At 42.8% G+C, this 24934-nt stretch overlaps 1 protein-coding gene across 1 annotated transcript in view; it reads left to right on the forward strand.

Moving 5' to 3' along the window:
- The first annotated feature begins 538 nt into the window (after positions 1 to 538).
- The window catches only part of FBXW4 (F-box and WD repeat domain containing 4), an 85377-nt gene continuing 60981 nt past the window's right edge, over positions 539 to 24934 (forward strand). The window contains exons 1-4 of the mRNA XM_056849512.1: positions 539 to 764; positions 19920 to 20015; positions 21108 to 21293; positions 22499 to 22631. Coding sequence (XP_056705490.1) covers positions 541 to 764; positions 19920 to 20015; positions 21108 to 21293; positions 22499 to 22631 — 639 coding nt within the window. The 5' untranslated portion in view covers positions 539 to 540. The remainder of the gene's footprint in view (positions 765 to 19919; positions 20016 to 21107; positions 21294 to 22498; positions 22632 to 24934) is intronic.

The raw sequence follows: 24934 nt of genomic DNA on the forward strand, positions 1-24934 counted from the left end.
GACCGTGGTCTTGGCATTTTCTTTCCTGACGTTTCGCCAGCAGCTGTGGCAGGCATCTTCAGAGGAGTAACACTGAAGGACAGTGTCTCTCAGTGTCAAGGGTGTAGGAAGAGTAATATATAGTCAAAAGGGGATTGGGTTTGAGCTGAATCATTGTCCTGCAAAAAGTATCAAAGCTAATGTGCTAACCATTGTCCTGTAATTATCAAGATAATGTGCTAATGATCACGATTTATTGATCATGATTTGCAACGATTTTCTCTGGTGAGGGAGAAATGTGGGTGCACGGGGAGGAGGGGAGGGGGAGAGGGCCGGTTCAGTTCCCGTCCTCTGTCCTGATCGCCCCAGAAAGGACCCGAACTTTTCGCCAAGCCGTTTAATTAATTCATTACCGGGGGCGGGACACGCCCATGTGACCGGCCGGCCGGCCAGGCGGGGAGGAACCGCCGCCCCCGACAAGCGGCGGCCTACCCGGGCCCAGCGGCGGCGGCAGCTCCGGTGTTGTCGCTGCCGGGCCCGGCCGAGCTGGGCCGCCACCCCATGGGGAGGCCAGGCAGCCCCCCGCAGGCCGAGACCCGCTGCCCGCTGTGGGGGCTGCCGGAGGAACTGCTGCTGCTCATCTGCTCGTACCTGGACGCGCGGGCCTTGGGCCGCCTGGGCCAGACCTGCCGCCGCCTTGGCCGCTTCACCTCCCGCGACGTGCTCTGGAGGCGCCTCGCCCGCTCCTGCCTCAACGCTGGCTTCAGCGCGCTCGGCGCCGACCTGTAAGCGCCGAGGCCCGGAAAGGCCCGCTGGGAAAATACGAGGCGACGCGGCCTAGCCGGTTGCTAAGGGGGGTGGGGGCGCGCGCCCCTGTAACGAAGGCTCCGCCCGCGTTGTCAGAGGAAAGGGGGGCGGTCCGAAACCTCGGCGGCCGCGGGAGGGAGAGGAGAAGAGAAGCCCCCCCCTCGAAGAACCCCACGAGGAGCTTGGATAGCCCCGCGCGTGGGAGGAGGGCCAGGGCGGAACTCGTTATGGGCCTGAAGACCCCCCCCCCCTCAAGCAGTTGAAGAGCCGAGTTATGCTGGGTCGCTCTCATAGGAGACTGGGGCCATTGATGCAGGGGGGGTTTTGCCTTGGATTCGCTGCCCTGTAAATGCACGTTTCCCCCACCCGAATTCTCCAAACTCCACAACAAGCCCCCATGCAGAGTTTTGAGAATTCAGATGGGGAAACTGTGGGTATAGAAAGCGGCAAATCCAAGGCAAAACCTCCCATGCATAAATGGCTTTAGTAGAAAAGAGCAAGAGTCCAGTAGTACCTTAAAGACTAACAAAAATATTTTCTAACAAACAAAAATGGTTCTCGTAGGTTATCCGGGCTGTGTGACCGTGGTCTTGGTATTTTCTTTCCTGACGTTTCGCCAGCAGCTGTGGCAGGCATCTTCAGAGGAATAACACTGAAGGACAGTGTCTCTCAGTGTCAGGTGTGTAGGAAGAGTAATATATAGTCAGAAGGGGGTTGGGTTTGAGCTGAATCATTGTCCTGCAAAAAGTATCAAAGGTAATGTGCTAACCATTGTCCTGTAAGTATCCAGATAATGTGCTAATGAGGGTGTGGTATGTTAATATGGAACCATTGTATCCTGAAGTGATCTGTTAATGTGTGAAATCCAAAGCTAATCTGCATGGCTATTGTTGACTGTGAAACGTCAGGAAAGAAAATACCAAGACCACGGTTACACAGCCCGGATAACCTACAAGAACCAATGAACTCTGACCGTGAAAGCCTTCGACAATATAAATGGCTTTGTTAGCTAGGGCCTGTGCCAGGCTTTCGCGGGCATCATGGTCAGCCTAGGGATTTCACCTGGCAGCACTGTAGCCAGCTTTATTGTCCTGGCCTCTCCTAAATGATAATGGGTAGATCTCATGCATTTTCCTCCAAGACCTCATGCATTTTCCACCAGTGATACCCTAACACGACTGTAGTCTCAAATGTATCGCTTCAGAATGTATAGAAAGTAGGAGGAAATACATTCAAATTTTAAATGATTTTCTGGTTGTTACTTTTTTCCACGGACCTTTGTACTTACGTATGAGGGAAATTCAAATGTTGGCTTTGGTCACTAAAATTATAGTGCCATTTGTACATGCGCCTTCAGCTAGGGTTGCCAGCCTCCAGGTACTAGCTGGAGATCTCCTGCTATTACAACTGATTTCCAGCCGATAGAGACCAGTTCCCCTGGAGAAAATGACCACTTTGGCAATGGGACTCTATGGCATTGAAGTCCCTCTCCTTCCCAAACCGTGCCCTCCTCAGGCTCCACCCCAAAAACCTCCCACCGGTTGTGAAGAGGGTCCTGGCAACCCTACCTTCAGCCATAGTAGCCATTGTGAGTCTGCTGTGACTTGTTTATTCAGTATGCTTGCATCCTGGCCTTCCCCAAAGAGATCAGGGTGGCATTCATGGCTCTCTTCTCCTGTGTTTTATCCTTGGAACAACCCTGTGAGGTAGGTTAGGTTGAAAGAGCCCAAGGTTACCAGGCAAGCTTCCTGGCAGAGTGAAGATCTGAACCTGGATGCGGGATTAAACTATCAACCACTACACCACACTGGTGGTTCTAGGGATATATAGAGCTCTGAGCTCTTCAGCTGAGTAAACCCCCTTTCTTGTGCTGTGGTTCTGATCTGGATTGGGAATATGCGTGCCTAGGAGGTGCACAGAAAACATTTCTCAACCTGACCTGGGGAAAACGTAAGGTGTTGTTAGGCCCTTAGAGAGTTACTGCAAGTCAAAACAGATTTTATTGGGCTAGATGAACAAATAGTATAAGGCAGGCGGTATATATGTTTATATATATAGTAGTGGACTTCTTCAAAGCAAATGATTCCCCAATTACCACTTTACAACATAAACCTCTTTCCAAAATCTCTAATTCTGCTAATCTGTTTTAAAATCCTCCTGAATGGGACAGTAAGGACTTTGGGTTGAGGTAGTATAGAAAAAGGTAGTGAAATTTGCTTTACGCTAGTGTTTCAGGTACCAGGTTCATTGAAATTGGCAGGGTGAGAGCGTTATGATAGTTGTACCTTGCAGGGTGAGAGCAGTATGATAGTTGTACCTTGCAACTCCTGGGATCCGCTTGCTGCACTACATTGTTTTCCTTCTGAGGAAATTAATTTTAATATTTTTCATTAAGAATAAGCTCTATACTAGATGCAGGAGGGGTCAGGTGTCGAACACGACAGGTGCTGTAGCTAGCTGGCAGGACCTCTGCTGTTGTGTCCAAAGTGAAAGGGAAAAGAATAAAGTTTCAGTCAGCTATGGGGAATGTACAATTATTGGAGAAAGCATAATCTCTAGAGAGAACTAAAACATTCATGGAAGTTGCTGGGAGACTTCGTCTGATTGAATTTTTTGGATTTTGATTCCTCTTGAAATATTGCTGGGTTATTAGTAATGTGATAGTGTGAGCAGTGGAAATGAACAGGGGTTCAGCATTTTGCATTCAATATGAGCTGCTCATTGAAGGGGTTGCTTGGTTTGAATGCGTGCCAGGGCAGTAGTACTCCTCTTCCACATGTGATCCTTACACTGTTTCCTCTTTCCCTCCTCCTGGGTATCTCCATATCCTTACCTTTCCCTGCTTCCTTCTCTCCTTCCTACCCACCAGCCTACCTACCTTTTATCTGCCCTCTATCTTCACCTATTTTTGTTTTTTATTTACCTGATTTAACACCCCAGCTTTCTCTACTACACTACTATGGCTTTCATGGCGTGGCTGCTGTTGAACAGTAGCAGGTAGCCAGTCCTGGGTGAATCATTCAGGAATTCCAGATTGGGAAATTCCTGGAGATTTGAGGGTTTGAAGCTGGGGAGGGCAGGGTTCGGGGAAAGGAAGGACTCATTAGGGTATAATACCATAGAATCCATCCTCCAAAGCAGCTATTTTCTCCAGGGGAACTGATATTTGTAGTCTAGAGATTCGTTGTAATTTTGGGAGATCTCCAGGCCTCACATGGAGGTTGGTAACCCAAATTCAAGTCACGTGGTATCAAGTTGTCATTTCATTGCTGTCTGATCTGGTCCCAGTGAATCCTTCCTCAAAGGCTAAAACAGCCCTGCCCCTCCACCTGCTTTTTACTGACAGAAACCAAGGCTCAAAGATTACCAATACTGTTGTGGTTTCCTAGCAATCTCCACAATGGCCACTGCAGAGGATGTTCTTTCTTAAAGCTATGGACACTGCATCTATTATTTTTAGGGGAGTTTCACCCCCATTAATTTTTTTATTTGAGATTTTTCTGCAAACCCAGAGCTTTTTTCAGGTTTGTAGAAAGAACTGTCTTGAGTGTTCGTGGCTCTAGTCTTTGGGTTTAAGTGTCCATAGGTTCGGCCATTTTTAGAATTAGATATATTGATGATTAATAGGTATCATAATGAAGATCGAAGCTTTGGCATTCTCTGTTTACAAGTGTGGACTCAAGACAGGGAGCTGCTTACTGTTAGTGTATATTGATTATACATTAAATTGGTTAAGACCTAATGGGATTTATGTCTGCTTTTGTTTGAAGATAATTGAAAAGAGAGAATACATGTTGAGGATACGTTGTGGTGGTCCTAATTATTGGTGTCATGTTGGGAAAATTCCAGTGGGTTTTTTTTTTTTTAGTTTTAGTTTTGTATTGTTTTTGGCCTTTGAGCTAACCCAGGGCAACTGTGTATTATACTAGGAATTTAAACTCTGTCTCAGCTAGGAACTTATTGATACTTTGCTCAGGTAGCTCCTTTTCAACCTGATTTCTCAGTCTTTTAAAATAGGAATTAACAGTGCAATCCTAAGGAGAATGATTCCCGTCTAAGCCCATACATTTCAAAGGCCTTAGACTGGAGTAACTCTGCATAGGATTGTGCTCTAATTTGCTTATCTTGTACAGTAGTTCTAAAGATGAATGAGACAAAGGTGTTCAAAGAGATCAAATGTATTAATGTTGTTCTTATGTAAATCACTATGAAATAAAAAGCCGCAAGCTTCCAAAGCATCCGATTAAAAAACAACTGGACCCAGTAAAAACAGTAACTTGGAAACTTGCCAAGGCTTGCTTCATTATTTTTATTTTATTTAACTATGTATTTACATTATTTATAGTCTGTCTTTCTCACAGGGACTCAAGGCATAGTGAGCCAGTACAGTCACAAAAATGGGACATTCAGTAACCAATGCATTAGGATTTTAGAAGTCTGGAACCACTAAAAGGAACTGAAGCATGGAATAAATATCCACAAGACACATTGAGCAGACAGAAATTACATAAATAGGATCCTACTTACAGTAAGCTATACAAAGCAGTATAGGCCACAGACCCTAACCATTTATCCAAGCAAGTTTGTAGAACCATTTCGTGCAGTGCAGAAAAGCCCTCTTGAATAATTCAGTTTTGCATAGTTTGTGGAAAGCCAGGAGAGTGGGAGCTTTCCTGACCTCCTCTGGTAAACCATTACACAAGAACATTGTTTCCAGAAGCAATCACTAGTTGATTTTTGGGGGGAAGTTTTTGAAGCTCATCCATTTTCCTGGAAGTAAACTCCACTGAATAAAATGGGTCTTACTTCTGAGTAGACTTGCTTAGATTTGCTCCCTAGATGTCTGGAACTTTCCTAGCCTTCTCTATTGCTATTGACACAAACTATTGTATTGGTGTTGTCCTATTTTAGAATAGTAGAATGGCATTTGTTGACTTTATGGCTACACATTAGTGACTAATGATTTTCTTATGACATAGACCAGAGGTTCTCAATGTAGTGCTCAGGGTGTCATGGTGCCTGTCAGTACCTTTCCTGGCTCTCATCAAGTGTTAGAAGGTAGGCCCAGATGGAGCTTTTGCTCAGCAGGCCTTCTGAATGGCCACTGGAGATCTGGTTGGTTGTTCAGATTTTTAAAAAGTTGCTTCAACGGTATCAGCCACCACAGCACAAGGATCTTCACTTGTAAGACTGAATGTGTGTGTATGCAAGAAAAATATTTTTAAATAATATGTTCCTTTTAATAGGCATCCTGTCAAACAGAGCTTCTGCCTGAAATGTAGAAGAGCTGTTGTTAGAGTTATGCATGACATCACTCCCTGACATTTTGGCAGTAATTGGCAGCAATTTTGTGGTTGTACCCATCACACTGTGTCAGAATTCTGAAGGTGTGTCAGTCTCAGAAAGGTTGGTGACCCCCTAACCTAGACAGTCCCCAGGAACCCTCCCAAACAAAGGAATGCAATATCCTTTTGCTTGCCACGGTGAGTTGGCTTTCTGCCCAAGGAACCTAGGCAAGATCCTGAGGTCCTGCAATACCACTGGAGCCAGCAGCATAGGAGAAAGTGGTGGTGTGGCTTATGCCCATCGTTATCTCATGGACCTGTGCAGTGGCCATGGGTCTGAGATTAGTCTGTGGCAGTGGCAATAAGGCATGCCTTGCTCCCAGTGTGGCTGGCTAAGTACAGCTCTCATCTTTTATCCACCCTTTGTTTTCTGACACATCTTCACATGTAGATGTCTGCTTTTTTTGTTGTTGCTTGGGACAAAAAAGTTTGTCCCTAAGATTCAGAAATCAGAAGAGCTTCACTCCTGTGTACAGCTTTGTGTAGAATGAAGACTAGGGTGGTCTGCCTCCAAAACAATTTAGCATAAATTGTGCAGTACTGATGGCCCAGACTAACCTGATCTCATCAGATCTCAGAAGCTAAGCAGAGTTGGTCATGGTTAGTATTTGGATAGGAGACCACCAAGGAAGTTCAGAGTCTCTACGCAGAGGCAGGCAATGGCAAACCACTTCTGAACATCTCTTGCCTAGAAAACCCTGCCGGGTTCCCATAAGCTGGCTGTGTCTTGATGGCACTTTCCACCACCACATAACAAACAGGGTAAAATCTGCTGCTTGGACTAGTACTTGAATTTAAATCAAATGCGGGATTTGCAGGGTGAAGCTCAAAATGCTTGCTCTCTTATAAGGACTAGGTCCTGAAGTATAAGTATGTTCTTCGGAATTTTGTAAAAGCAGAGGGAATACTTCTTTCAGAGACAGGGAAATGGTCATTAATAAAAGTGTAGTTTCATAGGTGTAACCTGCAGTAGGGGTTAGGTTATAAGAGCAGTTATACACACTGTGTGGCAAATGTGATCTTTCTGTGTACATCATGTTTTATACAAATGTTTTATGTAGTGGTATGGATGACATTTATGTGACTGGCCCAGAACTCCTAGATGCATATATGTGGGTGTTCAAAGACGTGTGCATGTTTTGTGCACACAGCAGTTGTCTGTGTTTAATGTGTATAGCTGCCTTAATTCCAGCAGCTGGAAAATGTTCTATAAAGAAACATTTTTGGATGCATTTATGAGGTTCAGAGAAGGAGGACGTAGTTTCAAGTGAACATATATTTAGTTTTTTAAAAGCAAGGAGAAAGCTAGACAAGTGGATCTTGGGAAAGTAACTTATTATAGTAGATTTGGTAACATTCTTCTACTTGTGAAGAGTAAGTTTTGGTTAACAATTCAATAATAACAATTTCAGAATTAACAGTAATAAATAGGTGTGGAAAGGAACATACCAGGTTTGGGGTGCTGGTGACAGCAGCATTATTTCACAGTAAATGACAAGGAGACTAATACATCTGGAGCAACAATTACAGTTATGAGTGCCCATGGACATGTACTTTGGTTTAGGAACACACTTAGAGAAGGCCTTGCAGACATTCTCTGAATAGGAATATTAACACTTCTGTGCATTAATATGTAGGATTGTGTGTTTCTGGAAATGTCCATACAGATCAGAAGGTGTGGGATGGGAAGTTTCAATAGACTCATATAAATCCTTAATGACCGCCCCCCAATGGTTTGAGTTAGCATCTGTGGAATCTTGGCAAAACTTTGAAATAGCAATACAAATTATATTTTAGGAATTATGTAAGGAACCCTTTCAGGTTAGAGTATACCAAATGTGCAAGAAAGGTGGTTTTGTTTCTGCAGGCTGATTTTCCTTGTTGGCTGGTTTTTGAAGTCATGGCTTCTGGAAGGTAATCTCCAATTTCCACTGGTTCTGGCTTGCTCTGTTTCTTGGATTTACAAATATATACATTTCCTGATTGGGCAGAGATTATGTAAATTGGCTGTATTGTTTCTGCTGTTTCTGTGTTTTATTGTAGTGGTTATTGATTATTGGAAACTGCTTCAAGTACAGCTGAAAGTGGGAAAGGTTTGTTTGTTTAAAAAAAAAATACTGATCCAAATAGCTGGAGGCTGTCCTGCAGTTGCAAATTTTTTTGGAGGGGTAGGATAATGTCTAGCTTGTCCCTAAATCATTAGACATAACGACGTCCTTGTGTCTGCCACTGGCCACCACTGCCGTTTTAGAATATCACGAGCGCCAGATTAGGCCTCCTCAGCCCCCTGAGCTGCTGTCCCGTCCCCCCCCCCAACACCTTTTAAAATGCTGAAGTAGCCGTTGGGGGACAAGAGCCCCTCAGCCTGACACACTGCGGGCTCAATCCTGATCAGGTACTTGTGGCATTTTAAAATCACTTTAAAATGGTGGCAGTGTCCTCAAGGCAACCGTGGCTAGTTTGGCTCTAAGATCAGATGCAGATGGCACTTTGTTTCTGTGCTTACAGGGAACTAATAGGGGGCTGACTGTGCAAAATTGTTCTATAGTCTGTATAATTTCTATTAATATGCAGAAGGGGATTGCTGGGATGTTTCACATTCATCAGGATTGTGGACCTCCTGGTAGGAGACTGCATACTAATACAGTTGCAGAAGGGCCAAATGAACCTGGCGAAATACGCCTTCTTATATTTTGTACGGAGTATTTTTAAACAAATGCCATGATTCCAAGTGTACCTATTTGGGAATAAATTCAATGGGACTTAATTCCAGGTAGCAAACAAATTGGAAGTGGTGCAACGAGGGGTATTTAATGCATAGGTGTGGGAGCTGCCCAAATGCCATTAAAAATGCCATTCATGGGCGACTGCAACAGACTAGCACAGCTAGACCTCTGGGCATTATACTGTGATTCGTGTAAAATAACAGCCCCAAGAAAGATTCTAGCTCCAGTCATTGTTGAAGATTCATTTCAAAATGTGATATTATGTGATGAATGGCCTGGAAATAAAGAGGAAGAAGGAAGTCCTCTTTTTCATTGGCTCTCAAAACTCGTACATATCAGAACTGCTGTAAATAACCCAAGTGGTTGATTAATTTTGTTTATAGTTGTGTCATGCAGGTAGCAATTTTGGTTTATAGCCATGTCATACAAGTAATATACTATTATGTTTATGTATATATACACACACACACTATCCTTAGATATATACACAAACCAACCCTGTCTGTCTGTCTGTTGTAAGCTTTAGAATAAATTGACCATAATTGCAAGCTGTAATGCACAAATTAAGAGATGAAGATTCAGGATGAATACGATGAAGGTATCTTCCTTCATAACATGTTTGGTTACTGCTTTGAGTCATTCCACAAGTAAGCTGTGGTCTGAAGGGAAAAACTGATTTCCCCCCTCTCTGTGTGCTATGTCCTCTGCATTGCCTTTTTGTAGAATCTTTCACTTTGGGACATCTGCACTGTGTTGCTGCTTAAATATGGACCTTTAGAAAATCAAGAAATAGTTTTGAGCTACGTTGAAACTCAGCAGAACAGAGAGCTCTTTGGAGTGACAGGGTGGATAAATGATAGATAAGAAAAGCCTCTGCCTCTTCCTAATGGGGATAGCAGAATGCCTGAGGGCATGATAGGCCAGCACTCTTATTTGGTTCAAGTGCAATCCTGTGTCTGTAAACATCCTAACATGGTGCTTTGCTAGATTTAGGCTTATTTGTTGTCTTAGTATCAGCTTTTGGAGGAGGCGATGTGAGGAAAACATTTTTGCTGGTGAGAGAGTGCACAGGGTGCTTATGAAGCTCGAAAGCTTGTACAGTAGAAAAGTCTCATGGGATATTTGTGTGCTTGCTCAATTGGAGATAAAGGGGAAGAAAAGGAGGTCCCACCTGGGAAGGAGTTACCTCTCTTGTAGCTGTGTAAATGAACTGTTGCAGAAAACGGGGGTTCGGGGGGGGGGGAAGAGACCCAGAGATCGTTATCAAGAAAAACAGTTTTACTCCAGCTGGTCACCCAGTCGCTCTAACAAGCAAAAATAACTGGGCCCTGATTATACTGGGGCAAGAACTTTTATTCCATTTCCATGCTCTGACAGGACGTGTCAACATTCCACGCCTATCGGGTTGTTTTACATAGTCTGGAGCCTAAGAGCTTCAGCGGTCTCAGAACAAAAACTTCTAAAACATTTCAGGCATGAGGTGCCACCTTCAAAAAAGCCTATCTCTGGTTCCTTGCTGCAGACAGGCAGGAGCACGAGAAGAAGGTTTAGGAAGATGGATCAACTGGTGAGCTGTACAATATGAGAAGAGAAAGTTCTTCAAGTGACCTTCAAGTGTATCCTGTCCTGGTAAGACCAGCAGTTTGAATTCTGCCCCCAAACATATGGGCAGTTAGTGTAGCGCTTTCAGTATAGGGTGATAAAAATCCCTGTATCCAATTCTTGACAACAGCCTGGTCACCACATTTTGGACCAGATGAAATTTCTGGACAGTTTCCAAAGGCAGCTCCACATGAAATGCATTACAGTAATATTAACTTGGATGTAATCAGAGCGTGGATTACCATAGTCAGATATGCTTGTGGAGGAATGCTCATAGTTGCGTATCACCTGAAGCTGATAAAAGGATTATGTGCTCAAGAGGAGACCTGAGCCTCTATCAGTAAACCAGAATTCAGCAGCATCCCAACGCTACAAATCTGCTCCTTTAGAGAGAGTGCAATGTCGTTCAGGGCAGACTGACTTCTCAATCCTTGAGCAGTTTTGTCTTTGACCAAGAGTACCACAGCCTTGTCCTGGATTGAGCTTCATTCTATTGGCCCTGATTCAATCTATTGCCTCCTCTTGGCTTTTGTTCACAATCTCTTTAAACCCACCTGACTTCTCAGTTAGAGAGAAATAGGTAAAAGGTAAAGGTAGTCCCCTGTGCAAGCACCGGGTCATTCCTGACCCATGGGGTGACGTCACATCCTGACGTTTACTAGGCAGACTTTGTTTTATGGGGTGGTTTCACGACCTGAGTTTGATCCCGACGGAAGTCAGTTTCAGGTAGCCGGCTCAAGGTTGACTCAGCCTTCCATCCTTCCGAGGTCGGCAAAATGAGTACCCAGCTTGCTGGGGGTAAAGGGAAGATGACTGGGGAAGCCACTGGCAAACCACCCTATAAACAATGTGTGCCTAGTAAACGTCGGGATGTGACGTCACCCCATGGGTCAGGAATGACCCGGTGCTTGCACAGGGGACCTTTACCTTTAGTTAAAGCATTACTCCCAGCACAGTTAAGGAGAAAGAGCATGCAGGGTTTGAGAGCATGGGAAGTGGGATGGCTTGCAAGTGGGTGTGGGAAGGATGCACAGGTGGGGGACATGTGGGTAGGTGGATGGGAAGGGAAGCACAAGTGGGTGTGGGGGCAGAGGACACTAGGTGCCCAGGGCCCCCCAAAACTTGGAACCAGCACTGACAGAATGGACCATTGTGTGGGACCCAATCACATAAATGCCATGGGGTCTAGCAGCACCCGCTCGTAGTCCCAGGTAACTGTGAATAGGACTGCAGCTTTATTCTGCAGATGTGGGGCACGTTTTAAATTGTGACTTAATCATAATATATATGCAGAGTCTGATTTCTTGGAGTGAATGTAGGTAAGGAGCAAGTTATTGCACTATGCATGACTCTTCAGGGCTTTGTATTCTCCAACTCATTTGAAAGGTTGGGTATCCCTTTTGAATCCCTAATTTAGTTTCTGGCTGCTGAACAGTTGTCTGAAATGAAGGGTAGAGCCTTTGCAGAAATGTGTAAGATAAATAAGATCACATCCTTCCTTCTCACCTGACACCATTAAGAGGTGAAGTTGGGGATTCATATTTGGCCCAAAATATTCTCTTGTGAAATTCATGTTGAAAGCTGATATTCTTCCTTTAATTTTCACTAGACATAATGTTTGCCATTTTGGGTAAGAACAGGAGGTAAAGCACAGAGACTGCAAACAGGTCCCCTGTCTTTTCCTGATGGTAAACTTGTAGGCGAGTTTTTAAGAGATGAATATCTCTGTGTGTTTTTGTTTAAAGTGGGTCACATGCCCAGGAATGCAGTCAAATTATAATGGTGACAAAGTACCGGAAAGGGGTGGGAGAATTGAGGGGAGAGAGAGAGACAGCGCTCCAGGCAATAGAAGGAGAGCTGGGAACCTAGTCTGGCCAGGCCTCAGGGCCATGTTAAAGATTCCTCCATGCACTAACAGCTGCAAAGATGTTTGTTCAAGGGGGCTCGTCCCCCCCCCCTTGGGTGCTTTGTCATTTTTAAACAATGCTATTCCTTGGGAAAGAGAGGGATAGGTGAGAAGAGTAGCTACATTCCTTGGTGCACTTGTTCTTGTTTCTTAGGCTTCTACTATGCACCGTATCAGGCTTCTTCATGTTGTAGAGTTACAAACAATTGTCTTGAAAAAGAAATTTCGAGTTCCACTCTATTTGTCACTGTTAGCTGATTTTCTGAAGGAAAGCAAAAAATGTACCTTTTATTTTTGTGCCTGAAAAAGGATGCTTAAGACAATGGGAAGGGAATAGTTGCTTTAAAATCCTAGAGGAAAAGGTAGTAGGCATGCTTCATGTGCTCCTGAAAATTAATGGAGTATCGGGTTGTAAGCATCACTACTTTGTTTTAAAAACCTGTATCGTAGAACACTGATATTAAAAAGTACTGCATATCTAAGAAGTTGTTGTGTGGCAACTGTTCTGGTTTGAGTTGCATGGAACGTCAAGTTCCCTCACGGACAGTGATTAATACCTCTTTAGTATAATTTGGTGTAGCATGGCTTGTTTGTATAGGAAAAGAAATTGTTGAAAAGCAGCACCTTACTGTGCATTTCTGCCCATTGTTTTTAATCTATTCTGTGCCCCTCTGGTTTTTGAGTTCTCTCCACTGATGCATGAAAAGAGCTTTCTTCCTTGTTAGCCCCCACAGCTAATGGAGAACCAGACATCTTCTATTCAGTCTGTTGCTTGATGGATGGAATGGCTAGCAAATCTCAGATTGCAGACTTTTGTAGTTGTTGTTTGGGGGGCAGCACCCAGTTCATGTTTCTACTGCTAACTATAAGAATTAACTTACAATGTGGTCAACTGTGATTTGGTTGAGACAGAGCAAGATATAGTCTTCCATTTTCAGTAAAGGCCTTCAACCTTTTTGAGTCTTCAGGCACCTTTAGAATTCTGACATAAGGTATAGGGTGCTACTGCAAAATGGCTGCCAAAGGAGGCGGAGCCAACCACAAAATGTCAGGGAGTGAGGTTATACATATATCTAACAGTAGCTCTTCAACATTTCAGCCAGAAGCTCTGCTTAACAGGAGGCCTTTTAAAATTAACGTATTATTTAAGAACATTTTCTTGCGTGTATACACAGCTTTCCTTCAGTCACACAATGCTGTGCAGATTTTTTTTTAAAAAAACATTGTTTCAACAGCAGCTGCCACTGTGTGCTCCTTGTGCTGTGGTGGCAGCTGCTGTTGAAACAATTTTTTTAAAAAATCTACACAGTCAATCAAATCTCCAGTGTCCAATGAGAAGCCTTGCTGGGTAAATGTACCACCTCTCCCTGCTTATTTTCTAAAAACACTTGGTGGGCACTAGGAAAGTGGTGCCCATGTAGGGTTGCCAACCTCCAGGTACTAGCTGGAGATCTCCTGCTATAACAACTGATTTCCAGCCAGTAAAGATCAGTTCACCTGGAGAAAATGGCCACTTTGGCAATTGAACCCTATGGCATTGAAGTCCCTCCCCTCCCCAAACCACGCCCTCCTCAGGCTCCGCCCCCAAAACCATCCGCTGGTGGCGAAGAGGGACCTGGCAACACTATGCTCATGGGCACTATGTTGGGGACCACTAACTTTTAGTATGAGATTGAATTAAGGGTAGTAGTTGATCTCTCTTTGTCCTTTAGGAGGTAAAGAAAATCTTACTCAATTCAGCACATGTCCCATTGACTTCGGTGAGACTTTGATACAAATAGCAGTGCATTATATATTGATCTCTGTAAGCCAGTGAGAGTATCTTCTCTTAGAAGAGACTAAAGGTAGGTTGCTTCTATGTGCTTGTGAGCCCTTGCTTCCTGGAAGAACAGGACTATGAGGGCTTTGATGGAGATTGAATTCCCTATGTATTGACTTTCATCTGTACTAGAAATGAACTAGACTAGCTACTACTACTTTTTAGCAGCCTAGAAGACCTCTATAACCTTTAATATAATATATAAACAATATAATGTATAAAATTGGAGGTACTGTGGCTGAGTTACTATGAGAGAAATACAGTATGTTATCACAGTAGCAAAGAGTACTCGAGGGTCCACCCAAGATGGTGTTAGAGGTCACAATATTGTTGTTTATATATTGTTCCAGCAAATGTCTTTGAGAAGTCTTTGCCACAACAAGTTTATACTTCTAAAAAATTATCAATTGGGGAACAACAGGTGGGAGGGGGGAGGGATGAATGTGACCAAATACACTGATACATGTTTAGGCTACCACCACTGAAGTGGGCATTAGTTAATTAGCCTAAATTCACCTTTCTAGCTCCATGAGAACAAAAAGCTATTCCAAATTTGTGTTAATAATAAACAGCCACAATAGCTCCAATGCTGTAACCTGCCGTGCATTTGAAGGGTTGATGCCCATGAGCCTGATGCTGGAATTCACAGAGTCCAGACAAAAGCATTCCTTCAGTTTTATTCCTCCCACTGTTGCACATGCCTATTTTAAAGTAGCTTTCTTTCATGGAGAGTTCTTAAGGGATTCTCTTTCTGTGCTTTATCATTCCACTGGATACTAAATGTAGACTCTGGTTACTCTCTTGTTTTCAGAAATTAAATTTTTATGCCCCCATACTGCTTTGAGTAGCTACTATCTTGCTACCTTTATATCTGAGCCAGGTGGTGGTAGTTTTTGCCTCTGAGAGTTTGTTCTGGTCTTCTGCTTCTATATTAGGATTTGGTGCAAGTCTTACACATTGAGATGACAGCTGTTATATGCGATTTGAAACTGGTCTTTTCCTTGAATGAGGAAAAAAACAGATTTATATTTATTTGGGAAATGAACATTAAAAATTAGGAACAGCAGGATGTGCGTCAAAGCTGCTTAGGGCTATCATATTGAAACAGCTTCTGTATTTGAACAGAACAGTGTAGTTCTTTAATAAATGAGATGGAATAAGGACAGGTTTTCTGTATTTCACCAGAGCGCTTGATGCAGTATCTCATGGGGAATCATTAGATAGTAAAAGATGTGGTTTAATATCTTTATTTTGAGGTAACAGTCTTATTTTAAAAATAGTCCTATTTTTAAAAAGTTGTAAAAGGTGAAGGTCCCCTGTGCAAGCACTGGGTCATTCCTGACCCATGGGGTGACGTCACATCCTGACGTTTCCAAGGCAGACTTTGTTTACTGGTGGTTTGCCAGTGCCTTCCCCAGTCATCTTCCCTTTACCCCCAGCAAGCTGGGTACTCATTTTACTGACCTCGGAAGGATGGAAGGCTGAGTCAACCTTGAGCCGGCTACCTGAAACCGACTTCCGTCAGGATCGAACTCAGGTCGTGAGCAGAGCTTTTGAATGCAGTACTGTCCTATTTTTAAAAAGTTGACAATGGGTAAAAGGTGTTTTTCAAGGTAGAGGATAAATTTTCGCAGGATCCATCTAAACTTGTATAGTTCTTTGCCCTGGAGAGCTCCCCCAGCAACCTTGTGAGGTGGGTTAGCCTGAGAGATCATGACTTGTAGGCACTACAGCTGAATGAGTACATGAACTGGACTTTCCCATCTCTTAATCTAACTCTTCAGTTAGACCCAGTAGACCATACTGGTCAGCATGTGTTAGTGAACTGAGCAGTGGAAATGTGTTAATGGCTTATTTGCATAACCCTCCCGTCCATATTAGTAGTCTACTTGTACCTGGCAATGATATTTATGGAAGCCCCGGTGACAGTTTCATGAGTGGGAAATTCTATTATCTGAATGTACTGTGCTCACAAAAGTGACTGCATGGATTTTTTAAAAGACTATTCTGCTCGTATTATTTTTGTTCTTTTGTGCAAAAATGTGCTAGTAAAAATCTCTAAAATGGCCCTGAAATCATTTATATAAGTTGAGGATCATGAGCTCTCCGTTATTCTGGACATTCTTTTTCTTTTATTGGCACCGTTATTGTCTGGGTCAGGTCATAGCTCAGTTGTAGAGTATGTGCTTCATATGCAGAAGGTCACAGGTTCAGTCCCTGACACTTTCCAGTTAATAAATTTTAGGTAGCAGGTGTTGGGAAAGACACCTTTCTGCCTGAGACTGAGCAGTTGCATACTGTACTGTATGGACCAGTGGTATGATGTAAGGTAGCTCCATATATGTTCATTATGCTGTTGCCTGCTAGAAAGTTGTAGTAAAATTAACTTGTGTCTCTTTGATGACCTGCTGGGTAATTCTCACATATGAAGCTGTCTTATACTTCCCCCCCCCTTTATTTTCTATATAAAGGGGATACAGAAGGAAAAAAGGGGCAAAAGGGATATCAGCAATACAATTAAAAAGAAAACAAGTAGAAAGCAAATCAAACAGATTACATTGACATGATATTCAACACTATTGTGCAATTGAAATAGCTACCCAACTTACAGAAAACAATTTTAACGTTACTAATCATACAACCGAAAGCTAATTGTCTTATCAAACATATCGAGCATATTTAGTGTCAAAATAATTATCCAAATATGAAATTGAAAGGGGTTTGACTACAGTTGATTAGCATCTACTCTCTTATTTTGTTATAATTGTAATTAAACCTCAACATACTGATAAAATAATTTCCATTTTTCATGAAACTGCTCATATCACTGTTTACCATGTTAGTCATTTTAGCCATAATAGCATATTCTATTAATTTTTCTTTGCATTCTACGTCCGGAAGAAGTGCCTGTTTCCATTTCCTCGCCAGAACCATTCTAGCAGCCGTTGTAGTATATTTAAATAGATCTTCTGATGGTATAATACTTAACAACATATTCTTAGGATCTAGAGGAAATTTATGTTGGAGCATCTTTCAAAGTTCATGATGTATGTCTTTCCAATACGACTGCAACTTCAGACAGAAGCCTTCTTATACTGAATCAGACCGTTTGTCCGTCAAGATCAGTATTGTCTACTCATACTGGCAGTGGCTCTCCAGAGTCTTTCACATCATATACTCTCTAAGTTAGAATTATAGAATCATAGAGTTGGAAGGGACCACCAGGGTCATCAAGTCCAACCCCCTGCACAATTCCGGAAATTCACAACTACCTCCCCCCCACACCTAGTGACCAGAAGATGGCCAAGATGCCCTCCCTCTCATCATCTGCCTAAGGTCACAGAATCAGCATTGCTGACAGATGGCCATCTAACCTTAAAAACCTCCAGGGAAGGAGACCTTACCACCTCCCGAGGAAGCCTGTTCCATTGAGGAATCACTCTAACTGTTAGAAAATTCTTCCTAATGTCTAGATGGAAACTCTTTTGGTTGAATTTCAACCCGTTGGTTCTGGTCCGACCTTCTTGGGCAACAGAAAACAACTCGGCACCATCCTCAATATGACAGCCCCTCAAGTACTTGAACATGGTTATCAATCCTCTCTGTCTTCTCTTCAGGCTAAACATACCCAGCTCCTTCAACCTTTTCTCATAGGACTTGGTCTCCAGACCCCTCACCATTTTTGTTGCCCTCCTCTAGACACATTCCAGCTTGTCTACATCTTTTTTAAATTGTGGTGCCCAAAACTGAACACAGTACTCTAGTTGAGGTCTAACCAGAGCAGAGTAAAGCGATACCATCACTTCGCGTGATCTGGTGTCAAGGTTTCAGTAAACCCACGGCGTCTCAGGCAATAGAAGCTCGAATCCAGACAGAGCAGTGATTCAAAGATTTTATTCTGGAAGTCAGTGGTTTCAGCAAGACGAAGAAGGTTAGAATGCAGATCATTGGGAATTTGCTACATTTATAGAACGGACACAATGGTTACAGCAATACAAGGGAAACAATAGATTTCTTTCTCCTGGTAACGACTTCAGTGGGTCAAGTACCGGGTACTTAAGGGCAATCAGAGGTGAGGTTGGTGGAGTTCCTGGCATTGTGAGCGAGACCCGGTATCTGATGGAAGATTTACACGGGCGGGTCTCCATACAAGTGTAGATCTCTGACCAGAGCTAGTGGTTCATGTGCAAAACAGGAGGGAGGGGGGGAGTGCACGGAAGGATCATATTGTCTAGCCCGTGTTGCCAGAAATCCTATCTGACATCTGGACACTATACTTCTGTTGATGCAGCCCAAGACTGCATTTGCCTTTCTAGCTACCACATCACACTGCTGACTCATGTTCAGTGTTTGGTCTACTAAAACCCCAAGCTCCTTTTCACACACACTACTGCTCAAACAAGTCTCCCCCATCCTATAATTATGCATTTGATTTTTCCTACCTAAATGCAGAACTTTACATTTGTCTTTGTTGAAGTGCATTTTATTAGTTCTAGCCCACTTCTCCAGCCTGTCAAGATCATCCTGCATCTTGGCTCTGTCTTCTACCGTATTTGCTACCCCTCCCAATTTAGTATCATCTGCAAATTTAATAAGCATCCCCTCTATTCCTACATCCAAATAATTTATAAAGATGTTGAACAACACAGGGCCCAGCACAGATCCGAGGAACTCCACTAGTCACTTCTCTCCAAGTGGATGAGAAACCATTAATTAGCATTCTTTGGGTACGATCTGTCAACCAGTTGCAGATCCACCTAACAATAATAGGATCTAAACCACATTTTCCCAATTTGTCAACTAGAATACTATGTGGAACCTTATCAAAAGCCTTACTGAAATCTAGATAAACTATGTCTACGGCATTCCCCTGATCCAGCAAGGTAGTAACTTTCTCAAAAAAGGAGATAAGATTAGTCTGACATGACTTATTCTTGAGAAACCCGTGCTAGCTCTTAGTGATCAGATCCATCCTTTCTAAATGCTCAAGGACGGAGTGTTTGATGATTTGTTCGAACACTTTTCCTGGTATAGAAGTCAAGCTGATGGGTTGGTAGTTACCCGGATCCTCCTTTTTCCCCTTCTTGAAGATGGGGACAACATTTGCCTGCCTCCAATCTTCTGGCACCTCACCTGTGCCAGGGATTGAACCACTGAGCCATAGCCTTTCCCTAAATTACTAAACTATGGGTTGTGCTCCATTGTGTTAATGTTTTCAGATGGCACAAACGTGATGAAACTAAGTAGTAGTAAAGTGATAGAGAACTAGTAATACTTGGTATAGGCTAGATGCATTCACCTACCTATTTCCTGCCTTTGGCATCCTTCCTAAGCTATAAATTTTTACTATAAATGCTGGCCTCTCTACCTTACCTGCCGTTGCTGAACATCTGCCTGCAGGTCATGCTGTGGCCTTATATTGCAACCCTATGTGCTATTAGAATTAGAAACTGTGATTTTAATCTGTTAGGGCTGTTTTTAACTTATTGTTTTATGCAATTTTATGGTTTTATGGTATGTTTCGTAGTTTATGTGAGTTGCTCTGAGCCCGACTTGCTGGGGTAGAGTGGGTTATAAGATTGAAAAATAAACATTATTGTGGTATTAGGTGGCAAATGTGTCCCTGCTGTTCGAGCACCTGAACACAGTCATCAGATGCTCTTATACAGTGCCAGTATACTGATGGATTCCTACCTAGATCTGACTTTTCTCTTTTTCTCTCTCTCTGTCTGCAGAGTGCAATGTGTCCCGGTGAAGGAGAGAGTAAAAGTTTCTCAGAACTGGAGACATGGGCGCTGTCAGAGGAGCCTGCCCCTCAAATGGAAGCGCAAGCAAGTGACTCCTTTCTATTTCCTCTTACCCCATTCTAGCAGTATCTGAAGAAGTGAGCTGTAGCTCACAAAAGCTCATGCCCTGCCAGAAATTTTGTTAGTCTTTAAGGTGCTACTGGACACTTGCTCTTTTGTACTGCTATTGACAGACTAACACGGCTATCCATCATGATCTGTCTCTTATCCCAGGATCAGCCACCAGAATTGGCTTTGTATCTTTGGAGTCCATTACATTTTTGGTCTTCATTAAGCTTTAGCGTTTGTTAGCTTACAAATGCCCTGACCTGGATGGCCCAGGCTAGCCTGATCTCGTCAGATCTCAGAAGCTAAGCAGGGCCAGCCCTGGTTAGTATTTGGATGGGAGACCACCAAGGAATACCAGGGTTGCTGTGCAGAGGAAGGCACTGGCAAGCCACCTCTGTTAGTCTCCTGCCATGAAAACCCCAAAAGGGGTCGCTAGAGACCTTTAGTCTCGAGACAGAATTAGTTCAGGTGATGTTGCTCTGTCTATGCATTTATCTTTTCTGCTAGTACTGTAACATTCCAACTGTATTTAAGTTCTTTTTGTCCAGTTCTTTTTCATCTTCCCATCTTCTCTAATTTCTTTTATGGCAGTTGTTTGCTGCTGGCACAGAAGATCTGCATACAGAATGGATGGGATCTGGTTTAAATGGAAATGATTTAGGGGCATTGGGAAGCCTCTTCACTCCTCAAGCGTTCCCCCCTCCCATTTTTTAAAAAAGTAAACTTTGGCTAGGCTAGGCTCCTAACTCCCCTGCAGCAGTACTTGTCATTACATGGATAATTTGTTTGTACAATATTTTCAAATAATACTTTGAAGACCTCTCTAGCTCTGGAGGCCACATTTCCCCCTCCCCAAAATTTTATTTTAGATGTACCAAGCAGGCATATATCTGTCTACCCACAGCAAGGCTAGCCTCCTTCCCTATGACTCAGTGATTGGATCACCATTAGCATGGGATTTTTAAGTAGTTGGAAATGCCCTAAATTCAAAGGCAATCAAGAATTCCAGTGCATGATGTTTGTTACAACCAGCATATTTTCTAATATTAAAATATTTTTCCCCTCCAGTTTAATGCCCTGGATGCAGCTAGATAGCGAGTATCTTTACCTGTCCCAGGCAGAAGATATTCAGGCTTATTGGCTTCGTCCCAGTCGCACTGGCTTGCAACGCTGTCCTCAGGCAGTCTTCTCTGGGCACCAGGAGGACGTGTGCCGCTTTGTGCTTGCTAATGGTCACATTGTCAGCGGAGGAGGGTAAGTTCTTTGTTGGAGGGAAAAAGGGGAGGAGAGTAATGGTGGCTGAATGTCTAGCATTTGTTTATGGGTATACTTGAATTAGAGCTGGAAGAACTTTCTTCAAGAGCTTCTGTGCTGTGTGTCTGGCTTCTTTCAGAGAAGCTGTTTTGTCTAGTACATTTTTATCCTGCCCTTCCTCCAAGGAGCACAGAGTGGCATACCTGGTTCTCGCTTCCTCCTCATGATAACCCTATGAGGAAGCCATGGCCTTGATTTTGCAAGACCTGAGCAAGGCTGTCAAAGATAGCACATTTTGGAGGTCATTAATTTATAGGGTCACCATAAGTTGTAAGTGACTTGACGGCATGTAACACACACACAACCTTGTGAGGTGATTAATTCTGGGAGAAGACGATTGGCCCAAAATCTGTCATAAAACAGATTAATGACTGAGGCGAGGGCAGGAAATTGTGTAGTTTTGATATGCTTGCACAATTTTATGGGTAGTAGAATTTCATTTCTATTGTTCCAAAATTCAGATTGTCTGGGCACATTTTTAAACTTTTTAATGGGGGGTGTCTGTACAACCCTGATCAGGGTCACTGCCAAGATGATGATTGAGACTGCTTGTACATATGCAATGTTAGATTGCCTAAATGTGAGCCTTGGTTTTAGTATTTTTAAAGTTTCCTCCCCCTGAAACAGACATTTTAAGGCACATCTGCAGGAGCTGTACTCTACATACAGATGTCACTGACAAAGTAGGCCTTTAATATGTGTTTAGAGGAACGAAGGCACCAAATACCTGTAGAATACAGATCCTTGAAATAAACTGGAAGAGGCAAGCATAATTTGTGTATTAATTTCTGTTATTGTGGCTGTGGCAATGGTTTCTCTTTCCCTGTTCAGTTTCAGAGGTGAGCGCTTTCCCAGTCATATAACGTTGTCCTAGATTGAATGTAGGCAGATGAGGCCTAAAGCAGTTATGAAGTAAATTAATTTTGAGGAAAAGAGATTGGTATACATACTGTAGCTTGTGTTCTGTTTTCTGGAGCCCTTTCAAATCTAGTTTGTACATCTTTACTGATGGTAATCAAGAATAAGCTGAAGTGAAGTTTAGCAGGATAGTCTCCAGTGTAGAAGTAGTGCCATGTACCAGAGGCATGCACGCCTTGTGATGTTGGTGTGAGGAGATGGAACTTCTCATTTTTCTTTTTTGCTAGAGATGGCAATATTGCCCTTCATAAGCTGAACAGCTCCTTTAACTTCAAGTTCTTGGCACATGAGCAGGAAGTGAACTGTGTGGACGCTCAAGGGGGCATCATTGTCAGTGGCTCCCGGGACAGAACAGCAAAGGTGAGCTCTTATGCCTTCCTCTATACCTAACAATATGCGTTGGGAAAGAAAGTTGGAAGATAGTTCAGAGAAGTTCCTGTTCTCATTCCATGCTTCATGCTTTAAAAGGGTGACTTTCTCAAACCCCTTTCAATTTCATCTCTTTCAAAATCCAAGCTCTGAACTAAAGAACAATAAGTAATGCTGCATTTACAGGACAGAGCAGAAAGGTGTTACTTAGCATGGAGAATAAGTAGCGTGTACCATAATTAATAAAATATTCTTTATGAACACTAACAGAATACGTTCCAGAGTCAACACTTTTTAAGGCAAAGAATAACACCTTTATGGAAGGAATCAGTGCAAAGCATTGGTCAGGGCAGACAGTGGTAGCTTAAAGGGAGGATCATTGTGGTTCCAGAACTCAGCAAACTTAGGGTCTCAGTTCTGGTTGCTCCTGATTAGCATTTACCTTCATTGCATTGTTTGTAATAATCAGTGCATGATCTCTCAACTTGCTTTACTACCACAAGGGGAGAATGGCACTTCTGTTTCTTAACATCAGATCTAGCATGGCCATAGCTATCTACATAATGATAGTACATACTCAATGGGAGAGGCTCAGAAGGGGCAAATGAGCTTTGAAATTAAGCTATGTGAGGACTAAACTGAAGGTGTAAGCATGCTTAGCTTAGATATTTAGCATGTCTCCATAGAAAGGCATGAGAAGCTGTAAAGGGAAGAGCAAGATTCTCATAGATATGTGTTCATTTGTGATTTGGCTGGGAGGTAGAGTGCTGGCTTATCCCCTCCCCAAAATGATTGTGTGTGCATGCCAGCTGTGCTAAGGGACAATGAAGCAACATCTTTTTTTATGAGAATTTTTTTTATTGAGCCTGGGATATTAGACAAGAAAAATGGCAGAGAGGGGTTTGGTGTCTATAAACCTTTGCTATTAGGATTGGGGTTATTAGGATTGGGATTATTAGGACTGAACTGTATGAGTTGGTAAGTGGAATTTGTCCAGCTATAGATAATTATTCTAGTTTCTCCCATATTTTACTTCATAGCCTTTCCAAATCTTGGTTTAGGAATAGGGACATCTGTAGGGCCATTTTCCTAGAGCAGTAGACCCATTTCCATTCAACAATTCCTTCCCACCCAGCCAACAGAATATTGTCATAACTGATGGGGCACTGACCAAAGGGGTCTAGCCATTTGGAGAGCATGTTGGGGAAGATGCAGTTCATTCATCAGTAACTGGCTTGGAGTATTTGTTAATAGCGAGAGAAGCCTCATGGTATTTTTGATTCTCAAGTGAACAATAAGGTCTTCGGGCTATATTTTTTGAGGTACTCAAGCAGCAGCAAATGCATTTGGTTACAGAGTTTGTAAAGGAAAATAAAGGATTGAACACAAACAGAAGAGTCAGAAGGGTTTTAAAGTACAAGCTTATAGCAGAAATTCCCTGTTTGCATGAGCTGTATTTATTTATTGTAAATTATTTTGAATATATCTGAGAAAGGCAAGGTGGTAAACTTTCTTAATAATTGGGGAATTTGACCATGTCTGCCCATTGAGAGAAAATGATATTGCTGCAGATACTCTAGAAGATGCTATAGATGAAATATGTGAAGTGGTGGTTAGGTTTGTGGAGGCCATGAAGTGGGCAGATTTCTTTACTTTTGGCAGCTTGTCAAATTTTAGCAGGAGGCTCTGAACACATCAGGATGACAGACACTTCAGCAGTTTGACGGTCTCCTTTTTTGATAGCTACTGCTTCACATACTTTCTCCTGATGCCCCTCAATAGATCACTACAGAAGCCTGTTTCTGGGGCAGGTGTTAGGAATTCATGTAGCCTCTACCAATTAGCAAAATTCAAGTGATCTAAAGGGCTTGAAACTACTTCAGCTGACTTGAGCTGAAAGCAGTTAGATAGGCTACCCCTGGCAGAAATTCATTCATGGATGGGATGTATCAGCAAAGGTCCTTATTCTGAAGGTAGTGGGAGTAAATGAGATGAGGGGGTCTTCCACATGGTGACAATTCCCCTGTAGTTTTCCTGTTGCAGCTGCTAATTTATTGCAGCTGCAGTGGGTCTCCCAGGTAGTTCCTGTGCAACTACCAACCTCCTTGCACCATCAAGGGCCTTTAAAAAATAAAATGCAATAGCTAGATCATTATAGTGGTGTAATGTTATAATGATTATGTCCTCTGAACTCCCAGATTTCATCTTTAAAAAAAAAAGGTAGCCCCTTTTGTTGTAACATAAATCTCACCAATTAAGAGTTAGAAACTTAAAAAAAAGAATGCTGAGAATTC

This window comes from Euleptes europaea, chromosome 5, assembly GCF_029931775.1.
Source record: "Euleptes europaea isolate rEulEur1 chromosome 5, rEulEur1.hap1, whole genome shotgun sequence".
Lineage (NCBI taxonomy): Eukaryota > Metazoa > Chordata > Lepidosauria > Squamata > Sphaerodactylidae > Euleptes > Euleptes europaea.